Here is a 25,245-nt window from a genome sequence, read left to right as displayed (position 1 = left end):
CCCCACCCCGTTGGAAAGACTAGGTGAAGAAGAACCTGGCTACTCTTGGAATTTCCAATTGAAGCGAAACATCGAAAAGGAAGAACGACTGACGTGCTGTTGTTAACTCGGTTATCACTGCGTAAGCGGTGTCTACGCCAATATAGAAGAAGAAGTATGATACACCCGCCTTCTTAGAGAAACAACCATCTAACCCACATACATACACATACATTCATAAAAGAGATATGCTGCGATTGCATTCATTTAAAAAAATAGTAATATCGCGGATGTATGCTTTGTAGGGACAATTCTACTAATACACTACTATTTTCAACGTTAGTTGTTGTTGCAAAAGTAAATTAGAAAAATTCCACGCTCTATGTTGGCAAATTATTTCTAATGCCACCAACAATGTGTAATTAATATTTTATGTTTTTCCTGCAATTATGCTGCGACTAAAGCTAAGCATTTACACCCGCCACTTCCTCAAGCGGCACACGCCCCTCCGGACAACGCAGCGACCGACCGGCTGCACACCCGCCCTTCACCTATTTTTGCTCCAGTTTAAGTAAAAGTGCAATTAAATGCGAATACGTAAAAGAATCCGAGAGCAAGCAAAGGAATGTCACTATTACCATTTGTCGCTCGGCGTTATTATGATGTCCTGCGACGCTGTTTGCCACGCATAGTGGAGACCCATATATTTTTCGCTCATAAATTTTCACATTCCACACTTGTTGACTTGTTTTATATAAATCGTTGGTACTAAAATACGCGTTATACATGCCACAAGAATAATTGTAGACACGAGTATGAGCACAGGCCAATGAAATGTGAATGTGTGTGGTATAGAAATGTGTGAGTAAGTGTGTATGTGTGTGTCTATATTTGCGTTTGCAATAAAAGAACTCAAGTACAAGTATGTCGCCAACACTTTATGAATGACATCCTATGGATGGGGATACTCTATATGGGCCATGATGCATTCTACCAAATATATATTATAAATATGTATACCTATACATATATGGTACATATGTATATAGTATGTATGTGTAAAATCAAATATGAAAATTCATAAAGTGCAAAATGGTATTTGTAACTGTGATTCTATTGAAAAGTGAGTTCAAGGATATTTTCAAAATTTTAACAAAAATAGAAACAAAACGTAAACTTTGGCTGCACCGAAGCTATTATACCCTCGACGGACGGATTTTTTATAGCAAATGTATGTATGTGTAACTAAATCTGAAAAGGAAAAATGCTTCACAAGCGACATTCTTTGATATAAAAAGCCTCCCAGTCGAATTTATAAGGTTAGGTTAGGATAGATGGCTGATCTAGAGAGATCGTAAGTGGCCTGCTATATTTAGTCCTTTGTGAAGCCATAGAAAAGAATAACTCCTGTGTTTAAACTTATAAATTAGCAAAACGCTTAGTAGCTAATACCAAAAAATTAGCACAGGCGTTTAATTTCCTTTCCCGCCAGTTCGGTGGGATGTCTGAAGGTATGCGCTTTCAAGTGTTTAAGCCTTGAACTTCCAATCGCGGGACAGTCAATAAGGAAGTGCTGAGTTGTTTCCACCTCATCTGGTAAGATTCATAGCATTACAGCATGGACGCCAATAGGGCAATGGCCTGTTAAAAGCCCCGAAACTAGGGAGAAGTTAGCTTTACTGAGGGCAAAGAGATCAATAGATCTCTTTCGATCGATCTTGGGCCAAAAGGCTTTTGAAACAGCGCATGTAACGATGGGGGCTCAGCGCTGGCCAAGCTTCCGCCACGGCCAGCTTTCCAGTAATAGAACACAAGAGGATACAGGAGCACCGACCCGCTCCCATTCTATAGCGATAGCGGTTCTAGGGTGCCTTTCATAGCTCATCAGCTTTACAATTTCCTACAATTCCGATTCCATACCAGTCTTATCACAAAGACACTCTAAGTTATTGATAGCGGGGTTAGGCCCTCCTTGACCAACTCTCAACTTTATAAGAAACACATATCGTTTATGGAGATCTTTATATTAATTTTGATTAGTAATTTGGTCAAATTGGTCGTCCGATGTTTCCTGCTAGGTGTTACAAATTTTGTACCCAACTATCTACGCTGTTCAGGGTATAATAACCTATGCGTATATAGCAGAGTTCAAGGATGTGCTTGTGTTTATTATTTGACTAACCGGTAGCCTTCAATGAACCAGTAATATCAAATACTTTGTTTTTGCCAACCAACCTATTCGAGCTAAGACAGACAGAGAGAGAGAGAGATAGAGATCTGTTGTTCCTAAAAGTTCAATTCTCCTTTAACCGTACCGTCCACTCATCCAGCCTTAGTCAAGGTGTACCGGTATGAAGTGAGCGATGAAAAAGAGATTTATTTTAAGAATTCTTAACTGAGAAAATCATGGGTTAATCCGGGACAACCATCAACATCGACTGCAAAAACAGATCGATTCAGTAAAGAGGCAATGCTCTGCTTTTGGTATGATCAGAAGTGTTTCGATATATTATGAGCTTCTAGAACCTGGTAAAAGTGTATATACTTATCGCTACAGACTGTACTTTGCTCCTTATTTTGTTCACACTAACTCTGACATACAAAGTGGTCATCTCTGACCCCTAATGTACGAACGCTAACTTAGAAATCTCTTTGCAACTAGCGAAGCAGAGCAAATTTTGGAGCCTATCCCAATTGCTTGTTCAATTATAAGGTGGACGGCACGAGTCCCGTGAAGTCGTGGACTCTAAAATATTAAGGCTAGCTTAAAAATCTCTTTGCAACTAGCGCAGCAGATGAAATTTTAGTAATAGTTCCATCATAAAGTTCATTTTCGTTCACAAAGTGGCTGTGGCGCTTCACTTAAAACCATTACCTAATCTTGAAGAAAAAGCAGCCACATTTATTATTCATAGGAAGTGTGTGATGAGTGGCCACTGCTGATTGTTTACAGTTACAAGGATAAAACTTATCGAATGCATACTTATGACAAATGTTAATTTATGACTTTGATATCAACAGAGCAAATCCTTCTATAAGCAAAATAGAGAAATAGATTTAAACTAACAGGATATGATTGACTCACCGCATGAAAAAATGATAAGGGTGCTGATTGCAGACGCATACAAAACAACAAATGAATATCAGCGATTAGCAACGGGGGGAACGTTGGCGTTGGCAACGAAATACACGCAGAGTAGCAACAATGCCGGCAACGACACACCGCTGCCAGACAGACACTGGAGCGATGCGATGACGTGACGCGCTTCGCAGCAGCAGCAGCAGTAGTAAAGATAGTGCGAGGGTGGTTGATAGCCCAACCACCAGCTGCTGACAGCCACGCACGGCACGAGTCGCATTGTTTGACTCTCGCTGCTATTAGCTAGTTGTGACGTCGCCTACAACATAGCGCTGAGTCGCAAAAGACAGACATTGGAGCAAGCGCCGCGGTTCAGTTGAGCGAAATATACCACAAAATGTTGGCTGAGCGGTGGCAACATCATTTCGCTACGAACAGCGCTAGTGCACGGAAGTAGACGCGAATAAATACGGATGCATGATTTCGGTTACGATTATAACGGACTGAGTGATATTGCGGATACGCGTTAAGTGCGAATTTGGTGAAATTAACTATTATTGAATAAATGTTGAAATGTGAATAGCTTGTTGTGTGGGGTGTAAGGTAAAAATAACACGAAATTTTAAAACCAAAAATATTCAAAACTCAGTGCATTAATTTAAAATGTTTGTTGAATGCTTGTAGGGGCAGTGGATTATTTTAAAAATATAATTAAGTGATAACTGAGTTGCTTGAAACATTTTTTTTTTCATAAATACCAGCGAATATGTGTGAAAAAGTATGACTTCAATGCGAAATTAATTGTTATAAGTGAATATAAAATTTTTTGAAAAAAGTAAAAATATATAAAAATTAAAAAAATTAGTAAAAATTATAAAAAATTATAAAAAAATTTAAATGTTAAAAAAACTATACTTAAATGTTAAAATGTAAAATATTGTTAAAAAATATTATAGCTGTAATATTTTCATAAAGAATCAAGAAAACTAATTACGTGTAATAACCAAAAAAATATTTTTAAAAACTTAAAATATTTGCAAAGTGTATCAAAATTATGTTAAATAATTATAAAGCTACAACAAATAAACTTTTTAAGCTGCTCATGTAAAATCAAGACATAATAAGTTCATAACAATTTATAATTATTAAATAAATCGCAACAGAAAATAAAACATTAATACATTTTTATTATAATATATAAAAAAAAAAACAATAATTAAATCAAACTTATTTTAAAAATTTAAAAAAATTACTATAATTTGATTTTTGATAATAATTATTGTACATACATACATATATTAAATTAAGAAATATAATTTTCTGTTACAACAAACATAAAATAATGTTTAAAACCAAAAAAATAAGTTCTAATGATTTATGAAATATTTTTACGAAAAGAATAAAGGGATTAAAAAAAATATTCTATTAAGTATATGTACAACAAGTACAAAAATACGATGTATATTGGGTAGTCGAAAAAGTCTTTTCGTATTCTTAATCAAACATCAAATTCTTTTTTTATATTTGTATTAATAAATAAATAAACTATTTCTAATTAATTATTGTAATATTAATTATATATTTTAGAAACATTTTTCTAAGCTTTTCTTCCAAATTTCCAAAACACATATTTTCAATTCTTCATACACTCGCATTTTTAACAGTTAAAGAAAAACCAAAGATTGTCGTTTGGTCGACCTCGATAATTTATCGGAACGAAATTTATCAGAACACCCAAAAGCAGATATTTCTCAAGGCAAAATACTTTTTGTCTAGTCTAAAAATTATCTTTCAAGGTGCAAGTGCAATATTTTAATAAAGTTAATTTATTTTCCACATAAGATATCAAATAAAACAGGATAAACTTCAATATGAACTAATTAAATATTCATCATTATCTTATAACCGTTTTTACTTGATTATAATAACTGTTATTACTTTAAGAGAGCAAATTAAATTTTTAAGATTTACATTTGTCTTATTAGAACGTGGAAGAAGTGATAAAACTTTAGAATAATTTAAATAAACTATTTACATTGTAAATAATAATTGATTGCTCTCACTTTATAACTGTAATAATAAAGGGTGATCCATTTCGAGGTTCCCTATTTTTTTAGAGAAACAACACATTCAAAAAAACATTCTTTGGCACTTCATTTTAGAAGATTATCTCTTTCAAATGTAGGACGCAGGTCTCAGATGGTCTTTCCGTTTAGTCTAGTTTTCGATGACGAGCTTTTCGACTTGGTAACTGGCGACTGACACGCGTGTTGGTTTACTCCAAAACCTGAATCAAAGCGATATTGTAAGCATAGACTTTAGACTTTACATATCCCTACAGGAAAAAATTTAAGGGTGTGATATCACACAATCTTGGTGGAATATCGACTGGCCCAAAACTTGAAATTATCTGCTCAACGAAGTGTTTTCCCAATAAATCCATTGATTGATGCGATGTGCGGGAAGTGGCGACGTCTTGTTGAAGCCAAATGTCAACGAGATCACGAGCTTTAATTTCAGGCATCAAATAGTCGGTTATCCAGGCACAATAGCGGTCGCCTATGACTGTTACGATCTCACCGGCATCAGTTTTGAAGCACCGATGATGCCACCGGTCCACAAACATTATCAAACCGTTGTTTTTTCTAGATGAAATGGCTGCTCTTGAATCTATTCAGGAAGCTCTTCATCTCAAATGTGCCAATTTTGTTTGTTCACATACCCATTGAGCCAGAAATGGGGCTCATCGCTGAACAAATATTGGCTCGAAAACGTCGGTTCTTCTTGGAACTTTTTAAGAAGCCATAGACCGAAGCGAAGTCGCTCGAAAAGGTCGTGGGACTTCGATTCTTGTACAAGCTGCATTTTGTACGCTTTCAATTTAAGATCTCGGCGTAAAATTCGCTATGTTGTTCCACACGTCAGACCGAGTTGCGTCGGCGTCGATTAACTCTGCACAGTCTTCGTGTACACTCTCAGCTACGGCTGCTATATTTTCTTCACTGCGTGCTGGACGTGGTCTATATGGTCGAATATTATCCAATAATGAATGCTGGGTCTCAAGATGGGAGATGGTGTGACAAATAGTACACTCAGTAGGTCGATTATGTTCATCATAAGTTTTCGTAATAAACTTAAACGATTTGTAAAAGTTGTTCAGGTGTAAATCTTTCCATGATGAAATGCCAAACAATACCGAACAAAAATAATATGACTGCTTCACACGACTCATGCGTGATCTTTCAAAAAAAAGGTTATTGAAAAAAGTACCTATACTTGGATCACCCTTTATAAAACACTTTTAAGCTGGTATTGAAGTCTAGAAATAGCAACAAAAATCGATTTTTTTCGAAACAGTAAAAAAAGTAGTAAACGTTTTTTTAGTTTTTATTCTTTTCCTGTACTCTTGTAATGTTAATAAATAAAAACTTATGCCTCTAGACTAGAATGCCTCCCTAACTGACAAAAGCAATGAAATTTAATTGGATACTTCCTAGAGTGTTTTCTGGATAATATGGTGAGACAAGCATGGAAGACTTGCAAAGGTTCATCAATCATTTGAGACGAGAACACAAAATTCTAAAAATTAAGAATATATTCCTAAAAATACTAATTAAGGACGTAAAGCTATCTAGGATTCAGATCTGTTGGACTCAAAGTAGAGATGGTCAGAATGTAGTCTTGAAGTTTAGACTCATATCTAACTTTTTATAGTATATATACATATGTATATAGTTTCGGAGAAAAGAGTGTACTTTTTATAATCTTTTAATTTAGTCTAATCCCCTGCTAAAACTTCAAACGCGCTTTTTTCTAAACACTGACATTTTTACATGACCTTCTTGTATATATGTATATTCGTTAGGTAATGATAAAAGATGTAATATTTTAAATTTATTTAATTTCGATTTTTGAAGCCACTTTGAAATGTATATTTTTTCACAAAAAAGAACTTTTTGTTTGGGAATCCGTCATTTTGCAAAAAATCAAAATTTTGACTAGTCCTACGATCATGGCTTACATATATCCATAGTAATAACGATTTGTTGTGGTTTTTAGAATTAAGATAATTTAAAGCACAAAAATCTCCATCTCCGCCAGATTCCCTTTTTCAGAGACCTTCCCGGAGATCGGCACGGAATCAAGGGAATGAAAAATTTTCCCAGATGAATCGCCGATTATTAAAGTACATTCTGTACATTTACTGTTTTTTTATTTATGCATTAAATAAAATGTTTCTCAAAAAAAGTTCCCAAAGGAAATAGTTTGTCTTGACTTGCAAGTATAACCCTTAAATTAATAGATATAAAAAAGTTTGCCATAAACAAAAAGTATTTTAGTCAAAATAGTAATATTCGATGCTCTAATTTCGCGACCTTTCCTAAAAACTTTCAACTAAAATTTAGCAAGCAATAATATTAATCAAGTTAATTGAGGTTACGTATACGCCGCAAAAGCCCAATCGTATAGTTCCACAAATTCCCAAATTCCCACAGCAACAAAACGCACTTCAATGGAATCGTTGCGAAATAATTTGTTATTGCCACAACTAAACACTCGCTTTTTTTATTGCATTTACGCTGAAGCCTTGGGAGTCATAATTATTTTGGACAAATTCACGAAAATAATAATTAACCGGTTCAAATAACCAAAAGCAGCAACAGACTCGATACAACAAACACAGCAAAGAACAACAAAGAAAAAAACGCGTTGACAAGTTAAGACCGAATCAGTATGCAGAAAAGCGTTTGAAATTTCCAAATAAACAGTGAGCATTCAACTATCCTGCGGCTAGGACATGTCGGACTTCACGTCTACAGCAAATGAGGGGGCGTAACGACGGGACACACCTCAAAAGTGGACGAAAAGTGGATAGTGGTGAAAAAAAGACGCAGAGACAGCCAGCTGAGGCTACAATTATGTGCTTATATACATACATACATATGTATGAGTGTATGTATGCATGTAATTAAAAATTAAGCGAGTTATACTAGAAGTGGTGAAGTGACCATTTGGAGCATTTGCCCAACACTTAAACACGTTTAGAGCGGTCAAGCGTCACACACATATGTACATACACACTTCTAATAGTTGGGAGTTTAGAAAACGTGTGGCACAAAAAACGCTTCGAACTTTGTTGCGCGCCGGAGTTGCTTACTTTAAAATATCTATGTACACTTTGAAATACATAAATACAATGAAGTTTGTAGTACAATAAACTTAAGAAGCGCCTTAGAAAGAGAAACGAATGAAAAAGCGTAATAAAAACAAAATTGACTGAAAATAAAGCACTAGTTGCTACGTGAAATGTTACAATGTTATTGTTTAGCAGCGCGATGTGTTGGTATTTTTGATTCTTTCGGCGAATTGCAATTTTTTTTTACAAACTCACAGCGGGTTAATGAAATTATCAACGCGCATAAGACTTCACACGCGGCGACGTGCTAAGAAATTAAATACTGTAGTAATTTGTTGATTTCGGAGTTTCGGGATTGTTGGCTTGTTATTTCGGGATCCCTATTCTTTCGGGATTACTAGTACTTCTCTCATTCTTTAATTTAATTTACCCTATTAAGACATTTTCAGAGTTTTTGCATTAATGGGTTGTTTTTTGAGGTCCCGAATTTCTTGCGATGATATTTCGCGCGGCTTAATGAAATTATCAACGCGCATAAGACTTCACGGTTGGCCTTTTAAATTGGCGGAGTGTTAAGAAACTAATTACTGTAGTAATTGGTTGATTTCGGAATTTCGGGATTAGTGGATTGTTGTTTCGGGATCCCGTATTTTTCGGGATTACTATTACTTCTATCATTTTTTAATTTAATTTACACTATTAAGGTAATTTCAGAGTTTCGGCATTAATGGGTTTTCTTTCGGGGTCCCGATTTTCTTGGGTTGATATTTTTCAAAATATTCTGCGGATTTTAACGGTGCCTCACTTCTTTTACCATAATTTGGTAAATGAAAAGTTTCGGGATGCCGTTTTTTTCGGGATTATAATTATTTTTTAATATTTTGCCAGTTTTAACTTTAACCACATTTAATATTTGCTAATACCGTTTTTCATAATATTTTGTGGACCGCGTTTTATTTCTTTTCCCATACTTTGACGATTTCAGAGTTTCGGGATCCCGATATTTTAAGGTTTATTATTTTTCAATAATATTTTTTTTACTATTAACCGTGCCTTGCTTAATTTTTGTTAGTACTGTTTTTTTGTTTTTTCGGGATCCCGAAGTACTAAGGGCTAAACACACATAACATTATGGCAATAAACGTAATTATAGCTTTATGCAGTAGTGTAAGCATGCAACTGCGGCTTTGTGCCATTTGAGTTGACTGGCATTGTTGTTTAGCCGCTACGTGTTTGCGCGCCTTAAAGTGCGCTACAAAAAATTGTTGCAAACCGCTTTTAGGTATTAGTTTTTGTTGTTACGACACTAAATATCACTTAATTTGTGGTCTGTCTTTTCTATGATTCTATTTCTGCATAATAATGGGTAGTTAAAGCGATAATACCGTTACAATGTGTTTATTTTAGTATAACATTAGGTGGCAACTACCAACCCATAAATTTCAATGAAGGCTTAGTCGATTGTAATGGGGCATTAAAGCAGGTGCTTGATGAGGATTCATTGGAATGAGATATTTTAAGATTTACAGTAGCGTAGATATAGTAATAGAGACGTTAAAGTGATATGCGTGGCACATATGCGAGATAATAAACTTATTTCATGCAATTTTTACTTGTAGTCGTATTTCAAATACAATATATGCATACATATATGTGTGTTGTCATCACTTACCACTTTTAAAATCTGAAAGAAGAAGAAAAATTGAGTTATTAAAATGTGATTTTTTTTATAGAAAGTTAAATAAGAAGAATAATAGAAGAATAATACGGGTTACTCTGCCGACTCAGCTTATGTTCAACATTACGTTATTAACGCTGCTCGCTTATAATAAAAATAACATAACAGAAACCAACCAGAATTTGTGGTTCTTGAGAAAGTCACAAAGTCACATACAAGTTCAGAATATTTATCTGCAAGAGGCGTTCCAAAGTAAACAGGACTTAAAAAAAAAACAGAACAAATGGTTTTTTCGGCAAAATCAATTTATTTTATTCAAAATAGTCCCCTTCTGCTTCAATACAGCTTTTTGAACGGTCCAAAAGCATGTCGAACGAGTGTTTTAGCCGTTGGCCGGTATGGCCGCCAGTATGCCGGTACATGCCTTTTGAATGGCCTTTCTTTTCATGGGCAAATGCATTTTTCCGAAAAGTAAGAAGTCACACAGTGTCATATCAGGTGAATACGGAGAGTGGTTAATGGTTAAAACGTGATTTTTGGTCAAATAATCGGTCACAAGCGTCGATCGATGAAACGATTTTGTGCAATTTTTGGTCGCCAGTCAATTTGTGCGGAACAAACCGTGTACACACCTTTAGTAAGCCTAAACGTTCGGTCAAAATGCGATAAATCGATGTTTTGAAGATATTCCATTCCATTTCCATGAATTTCAATGATGATTTCGGCTGATTTTTGACGAATTCACACACGGTTTTGATGGAATTTCCGGTGATCACGGATTTTGATTGGCCCTCATGTTGATCGCCAATTATGTCCTCACGAGCACTTTGAAATTGTTGAAACCAGTCGTGCACTCTATTACGGGATAGGCAATCATCGCCATAAACTTGTTTCATCAGTAGAAACGTTTCGGTAAAAGTTTTACCAATTTTAAAACAAAATTTAATGCTGGCTCTTTGTTCGAAGCTCATTTTCGCACCGATAACACAAACATACTGACACTTAAAATGCAATAACTTCACTTCCAATCTATGAAATGTCAAATTCTCACTGGACAATCGATAAAGATATCAGATTCTAATGCATCAGTCGGTATATAGATGGCGCCACCAGGGGGCGCTAGATTCAAAAAGTTCTGTTTACTTTGGAACCCTCCTTGTATATGATTTAAACCAAAAATCATTGACTTTCAAAGCTGTTCTCGTTCTTTATTTACTCAGTGGCAATGATGGAGTAGTTCTTTAAGCTCTAGAACACGAACAGACTTCAAAAAAATTATAATCCCATAATCCGATTTTACTCTTTGATACTTGACTTTTTTTGTCCACAAAACCACATTTGAACATTTGAGTATATCGGCGATTGGCGATTCTTAGCACGCGTCACAGCGTGATTGAATGATTGGTAATTATTGAGTTACTTGTCAATAGAAAGAGATATATAATCCCTATACAATTAGGTAGATGTATGTATATATGCATATGTATGTAGATATACATACATATGTATGTACCTAGTAGGTGGGTGCGGATAAAGTCCATAACTGATTTAAGCATGTGTACAATATTTTTGTTTATTTAATAGATTTTTATGCACTGTAATTTATTTTTATATATAACATAAGTATTTTAAGGGGGATTTCAGTAGACAACATTAAGAAAGCCAATAAAAATTCAGAATAAAAATATGTACGTTGAAGAACGTATAGGTAAAGCAAAGATCTGGTATATTTTTGGATTTATTTTAATTATTTTACGCACAAACTTACGCTTTGAAAATATATAGAACTTTTCTAGGAAAGATCTAGGGTCCACGTTGCATCAACTTCTAAATCCAAAGTCCAAATATTATCAGTACATATACATATAAGTATTTTTGTTCAGGCCTACGTATAAAGCGATATTAAGTTTATCCCGTTAAAATCTAAATGAATACCCAAACCGATGAAAATCTTAATTAGTAAGAATCAGTATTACCAAAAGCATTACGTTATGTTTCTAAAATATTCGAAAAGCTTAAGTTTTCGACTGAAAAGCCAAGTGCACCGATGAAATGCAATAGGGTATAGATATTCTTTCATCTCTTGCGTAGATATTGTCTACTGTCATTTATATACAAATATTTAAATACTTCTTATGTGCAACTTCATATTCACGAACCCTTCTTCAGTGGCCTTCTTCCAATTTAATTGAACACTACGAAATAATATCACAAAGTCGGCGAAAGTTCATAGCGCGGCAAATTTTCTGTATTTTGTTATTTGCTTTGTGCGATCGCAATCTACGCTAGAATTAATGATTATACAGGGACAATGTGTTGTAAACTTTTCTACGCAATTTAATTGTTGTTGTTGATTTACTTTTTGGAATCATTTCATCAGAGGCTTAAGTGCTAATGCAATTTTAATTGAACAGCTCGTTTGTTAAGCAAAGTTAAATAAAGATTGTCGCCACATTGTATTGGTCTTTGTTTAGGTATGTATGGAGGTATGCAAGGTTTTTATATTCTTTGATTTTCTATACAGTTTTTACGGTTTTTAGTGGTTTTGACAATATAATTTTGCAAAAGAATTTACAAAAACTTATTTTTTCGCAAAGATATTTTATTTTTTTGGGTCATTCTGTTTTCAAAAAAAAATGAACAAAACAAATATTGAATATATAGATATATTTATACCCTCTCCAGGGTATATTAAGTTTGTGACGGTATTTGTAAAATCCAGAAGGAAGCGTCGGAGAAACTATAAAAAAAATGTAATGATATACATAAATCATCAGCGCGGCGAGCTGAGTCGTTTTAACCATATCTGTCTGCCTGACCGTCTGTCCTTCTGTATATAAACGAAGTCCTGCCTCAGTTTTAGAGACGTCTGCACACGTTTTCCCACCAATAAGGTGCACTACGTGTCTAGTAATAGGGATGAGGTGTTTTTGATATACAGACGAAGAGCTCGAGTGGCCGCGAGAAACCTTTGCGCAGCTTCGAGCTGGATATTGTAGCAGGTTAAGCTCCTACTTATCCAGAATATACCACGACATATTCAACATATGTCCTGCGTGCAATGAGTCTCCGCATGACACTGGCCACCTCTTTGCATGCCCAACCAACCCCACTCATCTGATACCCTTTTATTTTTGGTCCGACCCCCTCGAAACAGCACGTTTCTTGGGCCTCCCGTTAGATGACGTCGACGACAAACTAAATAATCCTTACCATTCTATCGGGGATTAGATAACCGTTAGAACAACAACAACGTGTTTTTGAAAGCTCATAGCGGGCATGTTTTGTTTACGGATTTGTGCCAAATTTCGTTATTGTGTTCGGTAAGGTTTGCCATTTCCTCATGTCAAATTTCACTTGGAAATAGTCCAAGACTATTACGCAACTTCACGTTTTCCAATGGCTACTGCTTTTTTTTATCGAAAAATCGTCTTCTCAGTTGAAACCTATTTCTGGATTAATAGCTTCGTCGACATAAAAAATTGTCACTATAGGGGTGAGTCAAGTCCTCGTGTGGGCCAGAGGTCTTATTAATTCGAAATGGGGCAGGAAATGTCGTTACCATCAATAGCGATGGTTATAACACTATGTTGACTGACTTTTTTCCGGAATTATAATATAAAATTAATATAATATTTCTCTTTAACATCAAATGTTTCTTGTTGGTAAACCCTTCATAGCATATGTATAGCTGAGATACAAACTGACCGATCAGACTCAAGTCCTTGTATAGAAAACTTTTTAATTTTATAAAATAACTTCACGAAATTTGGCACGGATAATTGCACGAGGCAATATTACAATCTCTGAATAAATATGTATATTATTTAGATCGAATAACTATAGAATATAGCACTTTTTTGCTGTAAAAAATATATGTACCTGTGTGGGTTATTATAGCTTTGGCGCAGCCGAAGTACACTTTTTTGTTTTCTGTTAAGAATATGCAAACATTTTGCGTTTTTTTCTCCTCTTTGTTTTTACCAATGTCTCTGAACCAAATTTTTGCTTTATTGAAACTTTAATAATATGTTCAAACTTTATTTATCAACTATGCAAGCAAACAAAAATTACCATGTACACACATGTATTACATGCCTAGACAAGAATGTACATGACCTTCTGGAATCTTTGCAGTGCTTTGAATGAATTTTGACAATTGAGAACAGAACTGAGGAAGTGACAAGTGAGCGAGTGAATAATAATAACAGAATATTGGAGAGCAATTTGAAAAACAATGAAAACTAATAGAAAGCAAACAACAACAACAAATTTGTAAAATACCATACAAGAATTTATATGTAAGCACATGCGGATGTATGTATGTATGCATAAGACATGTTCAATTGTAATTGGAATGCAAACAAATTAACAAGCGACACCCACATGAACAGCAAGTGCAAATAAAAATAATAAAAACAACAACACTAAGTAACTACATGAGAGCAATAATGTGCGGCATTTAAAAACCAATAAGTCAGTTAAGAAAACATCAAACAAAAACATAATAAATAAATACAAATAAACAAAACAATCAACTAGCAAACATTATTAACAATAACAACTACACCAACTACACATTCTTCTTATGTGCCATGTGTAGATATGTGGAAGTAGCGGTGTAAAAAGCACGATTCTATGCTCCGAAGTCATAGGGCGGCATAGTTGACAAAGTGACTGTGACAACAAGTGATAAGCAAAGAAAGGAAAGAGCAAAACAACACAGCGGTAAATATACCTTTAGCTACCCTGCAGCGCTGCGGGAAACTCAATTCAAACAAACATACAAACACAAACGTTCAACATGCCAGTTCCTGTGAATTACCGTTGCAGATTATGCGCCGACAGTCTAATTGCGGTTATTGTTGCTCTGCGGCTGCTGCTCTTCCTGACTCGTGTCGGTCATAGCACCTGTCATGGTGAGTATTTTTGTTGCTGTTACCACTTACATACGTATGTACAAGTATGTGGCGAGCTGAGATATGCTATAATTCACAAGACGGTAGGGAGACGAATGTTTGTAACCGTGTAAATACATACATACGTGTAAATATTTATTGGATGTCTTTTTATGAGCATGTGTCATTCTATGATTCTATTATCAATCATGACAAGTTATCATATCATCAGATACAGGTAATCCCTAAATACAAATATAAGTGAGACTTATGTACATATGTATGTACAAATATCACGAATGAGTGAGTTTAAAAATCAAACAATTCGTTTTCATATTAAGCCATCCATAGGATATCTAGAAGGTCTTCGTCGTTTTCTTTTGGGAACTTAATACATATAATATACTTTGTTTTTGGGGCAGAAGACGCATTGTAGAGAGAGAAATTAACTTTTCAGCATTGTTCTAAAGTTCAATAATGTATCCATACATTTCTTAAACTGTGCGGTATGATTGTCAAGAGGGGCTTCGAGCTTGCTGTATACCTTTCTCAACAGCATAGTGAATTTCGTAAATAAAAAATAAATAGAAAATGAATGGATTTCTACATTATCTTGTCTATATACATATCTATTCCAAGTTTTATCTCTTTTCATGTTATCTCAAATACTGGTTCTAACTTCACTTATCATGGTACTACATACAAAGACACGACATGACTGCACTGAATCGGATGCGTAGTCTTGTTTTGACCGCGTTTTGTTATTGTTGAAGAGGCTGTCAAGTCCCCGTTTGTGTGTTAAGGATCGGGCACGTTGTCATCGAAGTCATCTAATGGTAGGCCCAGAAAACGTGCTCTTTCAACATAGAGGTGGTTAGAGTCTTGTGTAACCTCTACAGTATCCAGAACGAAGTTGTGGTTGGTCTAGATTTTTGAATAGCTCGAGCTCTTTGTCTACAATGGGTGGTGGTTTGAGTAAGCCCTTATCTGTTAGGGTGTCGCTTAAGCTGTTGATGGCGTGTGGAAGCGGGAGGTAGATGGCGCCTTTGCGGTATTTGGAAAACCGCGCCAAAAGCAATATCGGCCAGCGGTTTGAAGACCACGAGGCGCGGAAAAGCGATGTCCTCGAATTATTGGACCTATATATTGCAAAAATGATGTCCAATCAATACTTTTTGCATTTTTATATGTATGTCGTATGTCACCAGAGTTTCGGCTTATAATTTTAGAGCGATTATGGGGATACTAAATAACAAACAGCCGTATTAAGCCCTACTATTGCCAAATTGATTGCTATGCTCAGCATAGGGTAATTGACCTTCCCATGGTCTATTCGAACTTATCATATTTCCTAGTAATTTTCTTACTTTGTATGCACAAATATATGAAATAAAAATATATTCTTTTAAGGTGTGTGCAACGCCATTTGCACTGAAATATTTTAAATGACATGTAATCATCATCAGCTTGATATCAGCTACGTCATAGGCGTGTACAACAAAGTAACTTCACATCTGCTCTGAAAGACACTTTGGTGTTGCCTTACCACGTGCATTACGAACTTAAGTTGCAGTGCATGGCGGTAAACCGGCATATGAAGAATGTATATCTTCTGCATGTCACTCACTTAAAACAACACACACACTTTTACATACACATGTCTAAATTTCCATGTGATAGCTTGTCTTTGCATATTATGGCTGAATTTATTTATACATACATATGTGGTATTTTGGCTTCTTGTAGTTGTTTTGTTGCACACACCCTCTGGCGTATTCAATTTCACCTTTTTATTAGGGGTTGTCCATCTTTAGTTGAAAGGTCACTCATAGAGTTACAAAAAAAATTAAATAATAAGCAAAACAAAACAAAATAAAAACAAGTAAGGAAGGGCTAAGTTCGGGTGTCACCGAACATTTTATACTCTCACATTATAAAGTGATAATCGAGATTTCATTATACGTCATTTACATATTTTTCAAATACCGTATTTTTGTAAAGTTTTATTCCGCTATCATCATTGGTTCCTAATGTACTATATATTATACAGAGAAGGTATCAGATGGAATTCAAAATAGCGTTATATTGGAAGAAGGCGTGGTTGTGAACCGATTTCACCTATATTTCGTACATGTCATCAGGGTGTTAAGATATTATATACCGAATTTCATTGAAATCGGTCGAGTAGTTTCTGAGATATGGTTTTTGGTCCATAAGTGGGCGAGGCCACGCCCATTTTCAATTTTTAAAAAAAGCCTGGGTGCAGCTTCCTTCTGCAAATTTAGTGTTTCTGACGTTTTTTGTTAGTCCGTTAACGCACTTTTAGTGATTTTCACCACAACCTTTGTATGGGAGGTGGGCGTGGTTATTATCCGATTTCTTCCATTTTTGAACTTTATATGGAAATGCCTGAAGGAAACGACTCTGTAGAGTTTGGTTGACATAGCTATAGTAGTTTCCGAGATACGTACAAAAAACTTAGTAGGGGGCGGGGCCACGCCCACTTTTCCAAAAAAATTGCGTCCAAATATGCCCCTCCCTAATGCGATCCCTTGTGCCAAATTTCACTTTATTATCTTTATTTATGGCTTAGTTAAGACACTTTATAGGTTTTCGGTTTCCGCCATTTTGTGGGCGTGGCAGTGGGCCGATTTTGCCCATCTTCGAACTTAACCTTCTTATGGAGCCAAGGAATACGTGTACCAAGTTTCATCATGATATCTCAATTTTTACTCAAGTTACAGCTTGCACGGACGGACGGCCGGACAGACAGACATCCGGATTTCGACTCTACTCGTCACCCTGATCACTTTGGTATATATAACCCTATATCTGACTCTTTTAGTTTTAGGACTTACAAACAACCGTTATGTGAACAAAACTATAATACTCTCCTTAGCAACATTGTTGCGAGAGTATAATAACGAAACCCTCAAGCGTTAGAAACAATGAAACGGTAAATGTGAACATACTTTTTCTTTACAGCTGGCTTTCAGCTTAGAAAAGTACAAAACTAGATCTACACTTTCAATCTGTTTATGTTCAAAAAAGCCATATTTGAATTAAATTAAATCGGTTTGCTTTTCATTTTTTTTTAGAGAATTTTGCATTATGACCTCAATCGTCTGCGTCAATAATTCCCCTTTGAGATTCGTAAATATGAAATCAGCTTAGAAAGCTCTTTGCTAAACATAATCATTCCGACTTTTATTAAACAGTCTTTTAAAAAAAGTTAGGCCTTGTGAACCCCGACGATTAAACCATCAACTAAAAAAGTTATTTGTCGACCTATAAAAGATGTTAAGAGCTTACTTCATCCCGTCAATATTAAAAACATGAGTATTATTTCTGTCTCTATTTCGATGTTAATATTTTAAGTTAATCAATATTTTTAGAAATCATTGGTTTCCGCCGAACATTTTCTGATACTAGAAGTTGAAAGATCTGCAAACCCTGCCTTTAAGCGGTTTTGGTTACTTAAAACTTCTTTCAAGTTTCTTTTTCCGCACGGATTTTTGTTTCGTGGATTTTTTTACTAACAACTTAAGTTCATCGAAAATATAAATTTTTTCACACACAGTTCATTTCGTGCAACGATCTCTCAGTTGAATACCCTAAAAAACGAAATAAAATATTTGCAAACGGAACGCGAGCACACGAAATACGTAGGTAAATTTGTTTCTTTGTTTTATCGGTTCACAACAACATGAACCCAAAGTCAAATTAACCTTTTGACCCGACATAATGGTAAACAATTGATTGATTTTTGAATTGCAAAAACAAATTGGCAATCAATTTAATTTTGCCATGTGTGTAGTACATATTTATGTATTTATTATGTAAATACATATGTACATATGCAGACAGGCAAGACTATGGGCACCGTCCGCTGCTAGACGTTCAATTTTTCGCTGTCCAAATTCTTTCGGTCTACACTTAAACGTCTTTGGCGTTTGGCGTTGAAGTACAAAGAAAATAAAGAAATTAATTAAAAATGTAATGATGGATATGCTATTGAAAAAAAAATAAATTAAAAAGAAATACTAAGCACAACAACAAAAACAAATAGAGTAGAAAAAATGCAAACAGCTGCAAATTTAATTCATTCGTCATAATTTATTTGACGATAGTGAAGGCGTACGCCAGAGTGGCGATTACCACGAGGATTAATTGGCAGCGTGTTTACCTATATATGTATTTGTAAATATAACTATATATGTATATAATTGAATGTGCATTTTTGACTGGTTTTGTGTGCACGCGCCTTGCAGGTGTGTTTGTGTGCGTGTGTGTATGAGGAAGAGCTGTGATGCTTAATGTATTTACTCGGCGAGCAATCAACTGCATTTGCGTTTTCCCAACTAATCCTTAGCGCTAATATCAATGCTCTTTCATGCGTGATAAGATAATGCTTCAAGTTACTATACATATATAAGTACCTAAATTTGTTTTTACAATACATACATATGTACTTACATACATTTGAGTCAGTTTTTATACTTTGTGCCCCAAAATATGAGAGAGTACCAGAGATAGCATTTAAATCAATTATTAAATTTATTTACTATATAAGTATTTCTAATTGAAAAGCATAGGTTTGTAAATACATATATACATACATGTATGTATAAACATATACTTAAATATAGATATGTATGGCAAATCTTTCTCTTTAATCGATTATAGTCAATTCATCATATATGTATGTAGGTAATTATAATAAATATCAAATAAGGTAAATTTCGTATTAAAAAATTAAAAAAAAAATAAAATGGATTGATATCAGTAATTTTGACTGAGAATCACTTTATTTTATTGATATATCTTTCATGTTGTGGGTGTGTAGCACATAAAGTCGACCAGGAGGATGAAAATTACATATTCGGTTTATGAATACTAGGGGATGGTAGGAACCGGTTTCCATTTATCTGGGCATCCAGCAGAACTGAAAGCTTTTCAGCTATATGAATATATATACGGTACCAATTCAGCTGAAAAGTGGAACAGCCTCACATTCAACATTTAGGATATTAGCAAAATTTGGGCCTTTGCGACTATTTTCTTTTTAACAGACTCCAAAAATTGCTCTTAGGTAAAATACTTGACTCGTCTATTTTAAAGACTAAGAGATTTTATACTCTAGCTACCTATGTATCTATCTCGATTATATTAAAGGTATACTCCTATGTGGAACATGGATCAAGAGAGGTTAAAGAATGGTAGCTTTATGTTTTCAATATTACTACGTTATGGTCCGATTTTTGAAGATAGTGTTAGAATCGACTGAATAGACAGGATAGACCGGTTATTAAATAACATTATGATCTGAGATCCGAACTAAGTAAAAATTGGCTTTTGCTCTCGAAGTACGACGAAGATTCTCACCTCCTTCAATTGAGTTCCTGAAAAGTTGGATCACTGCGTTGCAAAGACGACTCGAGGCGGCTTTTTCTCTGCTTTCATACCGACTAAGGAGATGTGGTTTGAGAGAAGTCGCTGAAGAGAACGCGCAGTGAGTTTTTTCACGGATGGGTTGAACCTAGGTGGGAAGTTTGGAGGGGGAGTTTTCTGTAGCGAACTCTCCGTCAATTTTAACTTTATGCTACCGGATCACTGTAGTGCTTTTCAGGTAAAGTGACTGCTTTCAAGTTGGCGGTAAACGTACTGCTACGAAGTGCAGCCTCTTTCAGGGAGATGAGCATTCGCTTCGACAGCAGAGCAGCAATAATGCGCTCAACTCGATAATTGTGCGTTCAAAGCTAGTCGAGGAGTGTCTGTCCGCACTAGAAATATAATCGAGTTACATCAACATCATGCTCGTTTTGATACCTGGTCGTAGCGGAATCGCCGGCAACTGCGAAGCTGATGGGCTAGTCAGAGGAGGCACTTTGGAATGGGACCGAGTTGGATCTCCGTTGGCGTTCTAGCACTGGACCAATGGACCTCGCGTATGCTTAGCAGGCGTTGGTCGACGAACAGTTCCTGTGCAACTGCGAGGTCCTTCTGGCTTAGAGTAGAACGCAAAAAGTCTACTGAACTACATCCTGGCACTTTTTCCTCTATTTTCCAGCCTTTGCAAGACTGATGCTGAAATATTTCGGTAATCTTACCTTCGACAAACCAGAGAGAAATCAGAAGACATAGCCGAAGCTGACATTAGTCGACCAACAAATTTGAGATAGGCTCAAAGCGCTTTGTCGATCTGTAAACCTTAAATGACTGACGTCCTAAGCTGGCCAGGTGAGATACCTCTTAGGACATATTGATGTGAAATGTTGCATAGGTTCATTTCTCCTCAAGGAGCGGTTTATTTGTCCGAGCCGCTGATATCGGTTTTCAATAACATATAGCTGCCATACAAACTGACTGATCAAAATAAAGTTCTTGTGTGAAAAACTAATATAATTGACACGATATCTTCACGAAATTTGGCAGAAATTGTTGTCCAAACAAAGTTATAATCTCCGAACTAATTATTCAGATGGGATCACTGTAGCACATACGTGTGGTATGTATGTAGCTGCCATAAAAAGCGACCGATCTAAGAGTTCTCAGACCAATTATCAGTACCACAAAAAACAAAGCAAACCAATAAAAAATTATAGGCGGCAAAGTTGCACGGTCAAAGAGCTTAACAAAATAAGTCAATGAAAAAATGAAATATTTATGACGTTCCTTATGCATACCAATATACTTACAGTTACATGCTTCTTATATTTAAGTAACGCTCATAAAATAGTCTATATGTTTGCCCTTAACAAAACTCAATTATTATTATTTCGCTTGACATTCACCGCAAGTGCCAAGCGTTGCAGACGATGCATAACGGAGCTACAACACTAACGGTCTTTGTTTACACTGCAGCGAAATCAAAAATGTGTAAAAGTAAAAGAAAAACGAAAACAAAATACACAATCGATTGACACTGGCCAAGTCATATCCTCACACGCCCAATTCTATGCATATACACACATACATGCACACATAATACACATTTACATTTATTAGGCTGTGCGGCGTGTGGTGTTGACAGCAATCAGCGCCAATGTCGACGCTTCCTTGTCTGCAACATATTGACGACGCGTCGACATTGCACACAAACCCACACACACACACAACAACCAGCCATGCACAGCTACATTGTCCTTTGATTGTCCTTCACTCCACTCTTTACCTTTAAACAATATTTGCTTAGGCAGTAAGTTGTGTCTGTTGGTCTTCTCCCGGCGAACGGATGTGCATAGACTTTCCTGTCTAACGGTGTTTAAACGGAGTTGTTGATTTTAGTTGGTACATAAAACAAGGTTGCTATTGCAGCCTGCACCCTGTGTTGTTAGTATGGGAGTATGACTTGTGGGAATTTTATGTTTATCACTTCATTATGTAATAATTGTTTACAATTGGTTAAACGATTACAATAACAAATATGTTAGGCGTTGCATAATTGAAATGCAAATAAGGCAAAGTAGAAGAAGAGTGCATTGTATTCGTGATAAACATACTATACAGAGAGAGAGAGAGATTTAAGGCAAGCTGCAAATGGTTTATGCCAAGAGTAAATATGTACATACATATATACATATGAATATATGTATATTTGTATGTGTATATATAGTACATCCATAATTTAATCTTGAACAATCCAAGTTCCGCATGATTTATGGACTTCTCTCGAAAGGAAAAACAAGATCAAAGGCAATTTTTATCTCCAATAAATTTTATATTGGAAAGTTATGACCAAGTGAGATACATAAATTTTATATATCTATTTACATAACGTACTTATGTATACATTCATATTCTTACTGTTAAGGTAGAGGATCGCACAGTTAATGAATTCGTTACGATAAGTACTGTTAAGTGCTTGTGTGTTGAAAAATTTATGTTAATTAAATATGGAAAAATTTGGTAGAATCCGTTCTTTTCGAAAAGAGACCACATACTTGTATATTGGTTAGTCGAAAAAGTCTTATCGTATTTTGTCAATATATGTCGTTGTAATCGAATACCTCCAGTTCTACCAAACACATTGTGTCAAACCATATAGTGTTGGAAAGGTGAGATTTTAAGCTTCATTTAACAAAAACAAAATTCATGGAAGTTCAAAAAGAGTTAAAGCTGTTCAAAAATGAGTGAAAATAATGAAGAAATTCGCTATATTTATTTTTTTTTTATACAAAAATTAGAAAATATGTACTTGCAACATATTTTCTAATTTTTGTATAAAAAAAGGGAAGAATGACACGCAAGCCACCAATGAATTTTTTGAAATTTACGGAGACGATGCTGTATCAGTTTGTGTAGCACAACAATGATTCGCTCCTTCCGTTCTGTAAATTTCGATGTGAAGGATTTACACTGATGGAATAATGTCTCTAGCGGAAAAATGGCAAAAAGCGGCTGACCAAAATGGTACATAAGTATTTGATTGATTTTAAATATAAAAAATATAAGTTGAAGTTTGATTAGAAATACGAAAAGACTTTTTCGACAACCCAATATACTGGGTTCCCACAAAGAAACTCCGGTAAATTCAATAGCTTCTGTGATCGCCAAAAGTACCACCCTCTTTAGCTACCCAAACAGTACAGAAAATTCGAAAGTCACCCAAAACGATATACAATTCAATTTCCGAAAAGACTGACAGACGGTTCAGGGTGAGATGGAATGGCTTAAGTACAAGCAGGATCCTCCAGATCAAGTGCAAGAGCCCCGAAGGATAAAACGCATGTTTTTTACTTACACAGTATCGAAAGGGTTGTAGGAGAGTTGTTGGTCTTATGATAGGTCACAAACTACTGGCGTCACATGCAAGCCATGGTCAGAATTAACAACGATACATGCAGAAAATTCGGGCGGAAGTGCAGGCAGTAGAGGACACAGACGCTGGAACGCCTCCCATGTTTATGTCCAGCATTATTTTACACAATTTACAGATGAAGATCCGGGTCTTGAGAAAACTGTCAACGCATCTGTGGACAATTGTTTTGAAGATGTGTGTTTTTTTGTCAAAAGAAAACGGTTAAAATAAATAATATTATAATTATATTTTAGAAAGGTTAGGTTAAAGGGTCGATCTTATAAGAGATCACACTTGGACCACGGTCTGTTGTGTTACCTAAAACTCCTATATAATATGTAGATCACAAGACCCTTACAAACCGACTTTGAGCCTAGCACAAATTTGTTGAGAAGGCTAATATCAGTTTTTGCTATGTCTCCTGTTTCGACGAAGGTAATACTACCGACATGTTTAAACCTCAATCTGCAAAGGCTGGACAATGGTAGAGAAAGTGCCTGAATGTTTCCACCTCACCTTCTTCCAAAGAACTTTGACAACTTGCGTCTGTCAAGATTTTAGCCTTACAGTTTGAATGCCTATTAGAAGATGTCCAGTAAGAACCACGATTGCGGAGCTTGCGATCACACAGGAGCGAGTCGTCGACCAGTGCACGCGAGGTCCATGGTTCCAGTGCAAGAACACAAAATGTCAATACATGCCAATGTATGTAGATCCAACTCGTTTCCATTCCCATGGGAGCGTGCCACGGGCACCCCCTCTAGCTAGCTCGTCGGCTTTGCAGTTGCCACCGATTCCGCCATGACCAGGCAGCTAAACGCTAGTATTGCAGCCCTGCTGTCAGAGTGAATGCTTACCACCCTAAAAGCGGATGCTTTTCGTAGTAGTACATCTACTGCCACCTTAATAGCCGTCACTTCAACTTGAAACCCACCACAACAGTCTGGTAGTTTAAAACCCTCTCTAGACTCCCGCTTCTTACTGGGAATGGTTCAACGGAAAGTGGGCATTTAGGGGTAGTTTCAACGACACCTTGCTGCTTACGGTTAAATCTCTACTACAATTTTCAGGTCATATGCGTTAGAATGCGCCGCAACTTTGAAGACTCATGACAGGCCGCTACACTTTTGCAGTAGGCTCTCTTGGCGTTCTTTAGCTCGGACTTCTTTATAGCCAGCCCTGCCTTTGACTGCGCTTAATCGTCATTATAGTTTAGTTATGCACATACATAAGTATATACATACATTATTTACGAAAGTAGTTAATTGTACCCAAAAGTGAGATTTATTTACTTATTCATATATTATATATGTTTGTATGCCTTATAAACAAAGATATTCCATGTCAATATTCCATAGATATCAAACAGTTGCTTTGATATAACCCCAAAAAGAGCTGAGAGATCGTAAATATTTAACCTGCGCTTATCTATCATAACTAATTGGCTCTTTATATATACATAAATCAATCAAGTTTATTTGTATGAGAGTAAACAAAATCGCTCATTAGCGGCTACAAAGTAGTATATCGTACAATTACATACAAACAAATAAATTAAGAGAGGTGTGTTTGACGCTGAGATTTTGTTTACAACATTTATGCGTTCAAATTAGAGGCAGCCGTTTGAATTTTATATTTAGTAGACGTGCAAATTCATAGCCATTCATAAACTTT

General features: G+C 35.7%; 1 protein-coding gene across 1 annotated transcript in view; it reads left to right on the top strand.

The window, feature by feature from the left end:
- The first annotated feature begins 3,506 nt into the window (after positions 1-3,506).
- LOC120769727 (proto-oncogene tyrosine-protein kinase receptor Ret) overlaps positions 3,507-25,245 on the top strand; it is a 43,402-nt gene continuing 21,663 nt past the window's right edge. The window contains exons 1-2 of the mRNA XM_040096874.1: positions 3,507-3,661; positions 14,011-14,792. Of these exons, the coding sequence (XP_039952808.1) occupies positions 14,678-14,792 (115 nt within the window). The 5' untranslated portion in view covers positions 3,507-3,661; positions 14,011-14,677. The remainder of the gene's footprint in view (positions 3,662-14,010; positions 14,793-25,245) is intronic.

The sequence above is a fragment of the Bactrocera tryoni genome, chromosome 2 (assembly GCF_016617805.1).
Source record: "Bactrocera tryoni isolate S06 chromosome 2, CSIRO_BtryS06_freeze2, whole genome shotgun sequence".
NCBI lineage: Eukaryota > Metazoa > Arthropoda > Insecta > Diptera > Tephritidae > Bactrocera > Bactrocera tryoni.
This window is presented reverse-complemented; position numbering and strand designations above follow the sequence as displayed.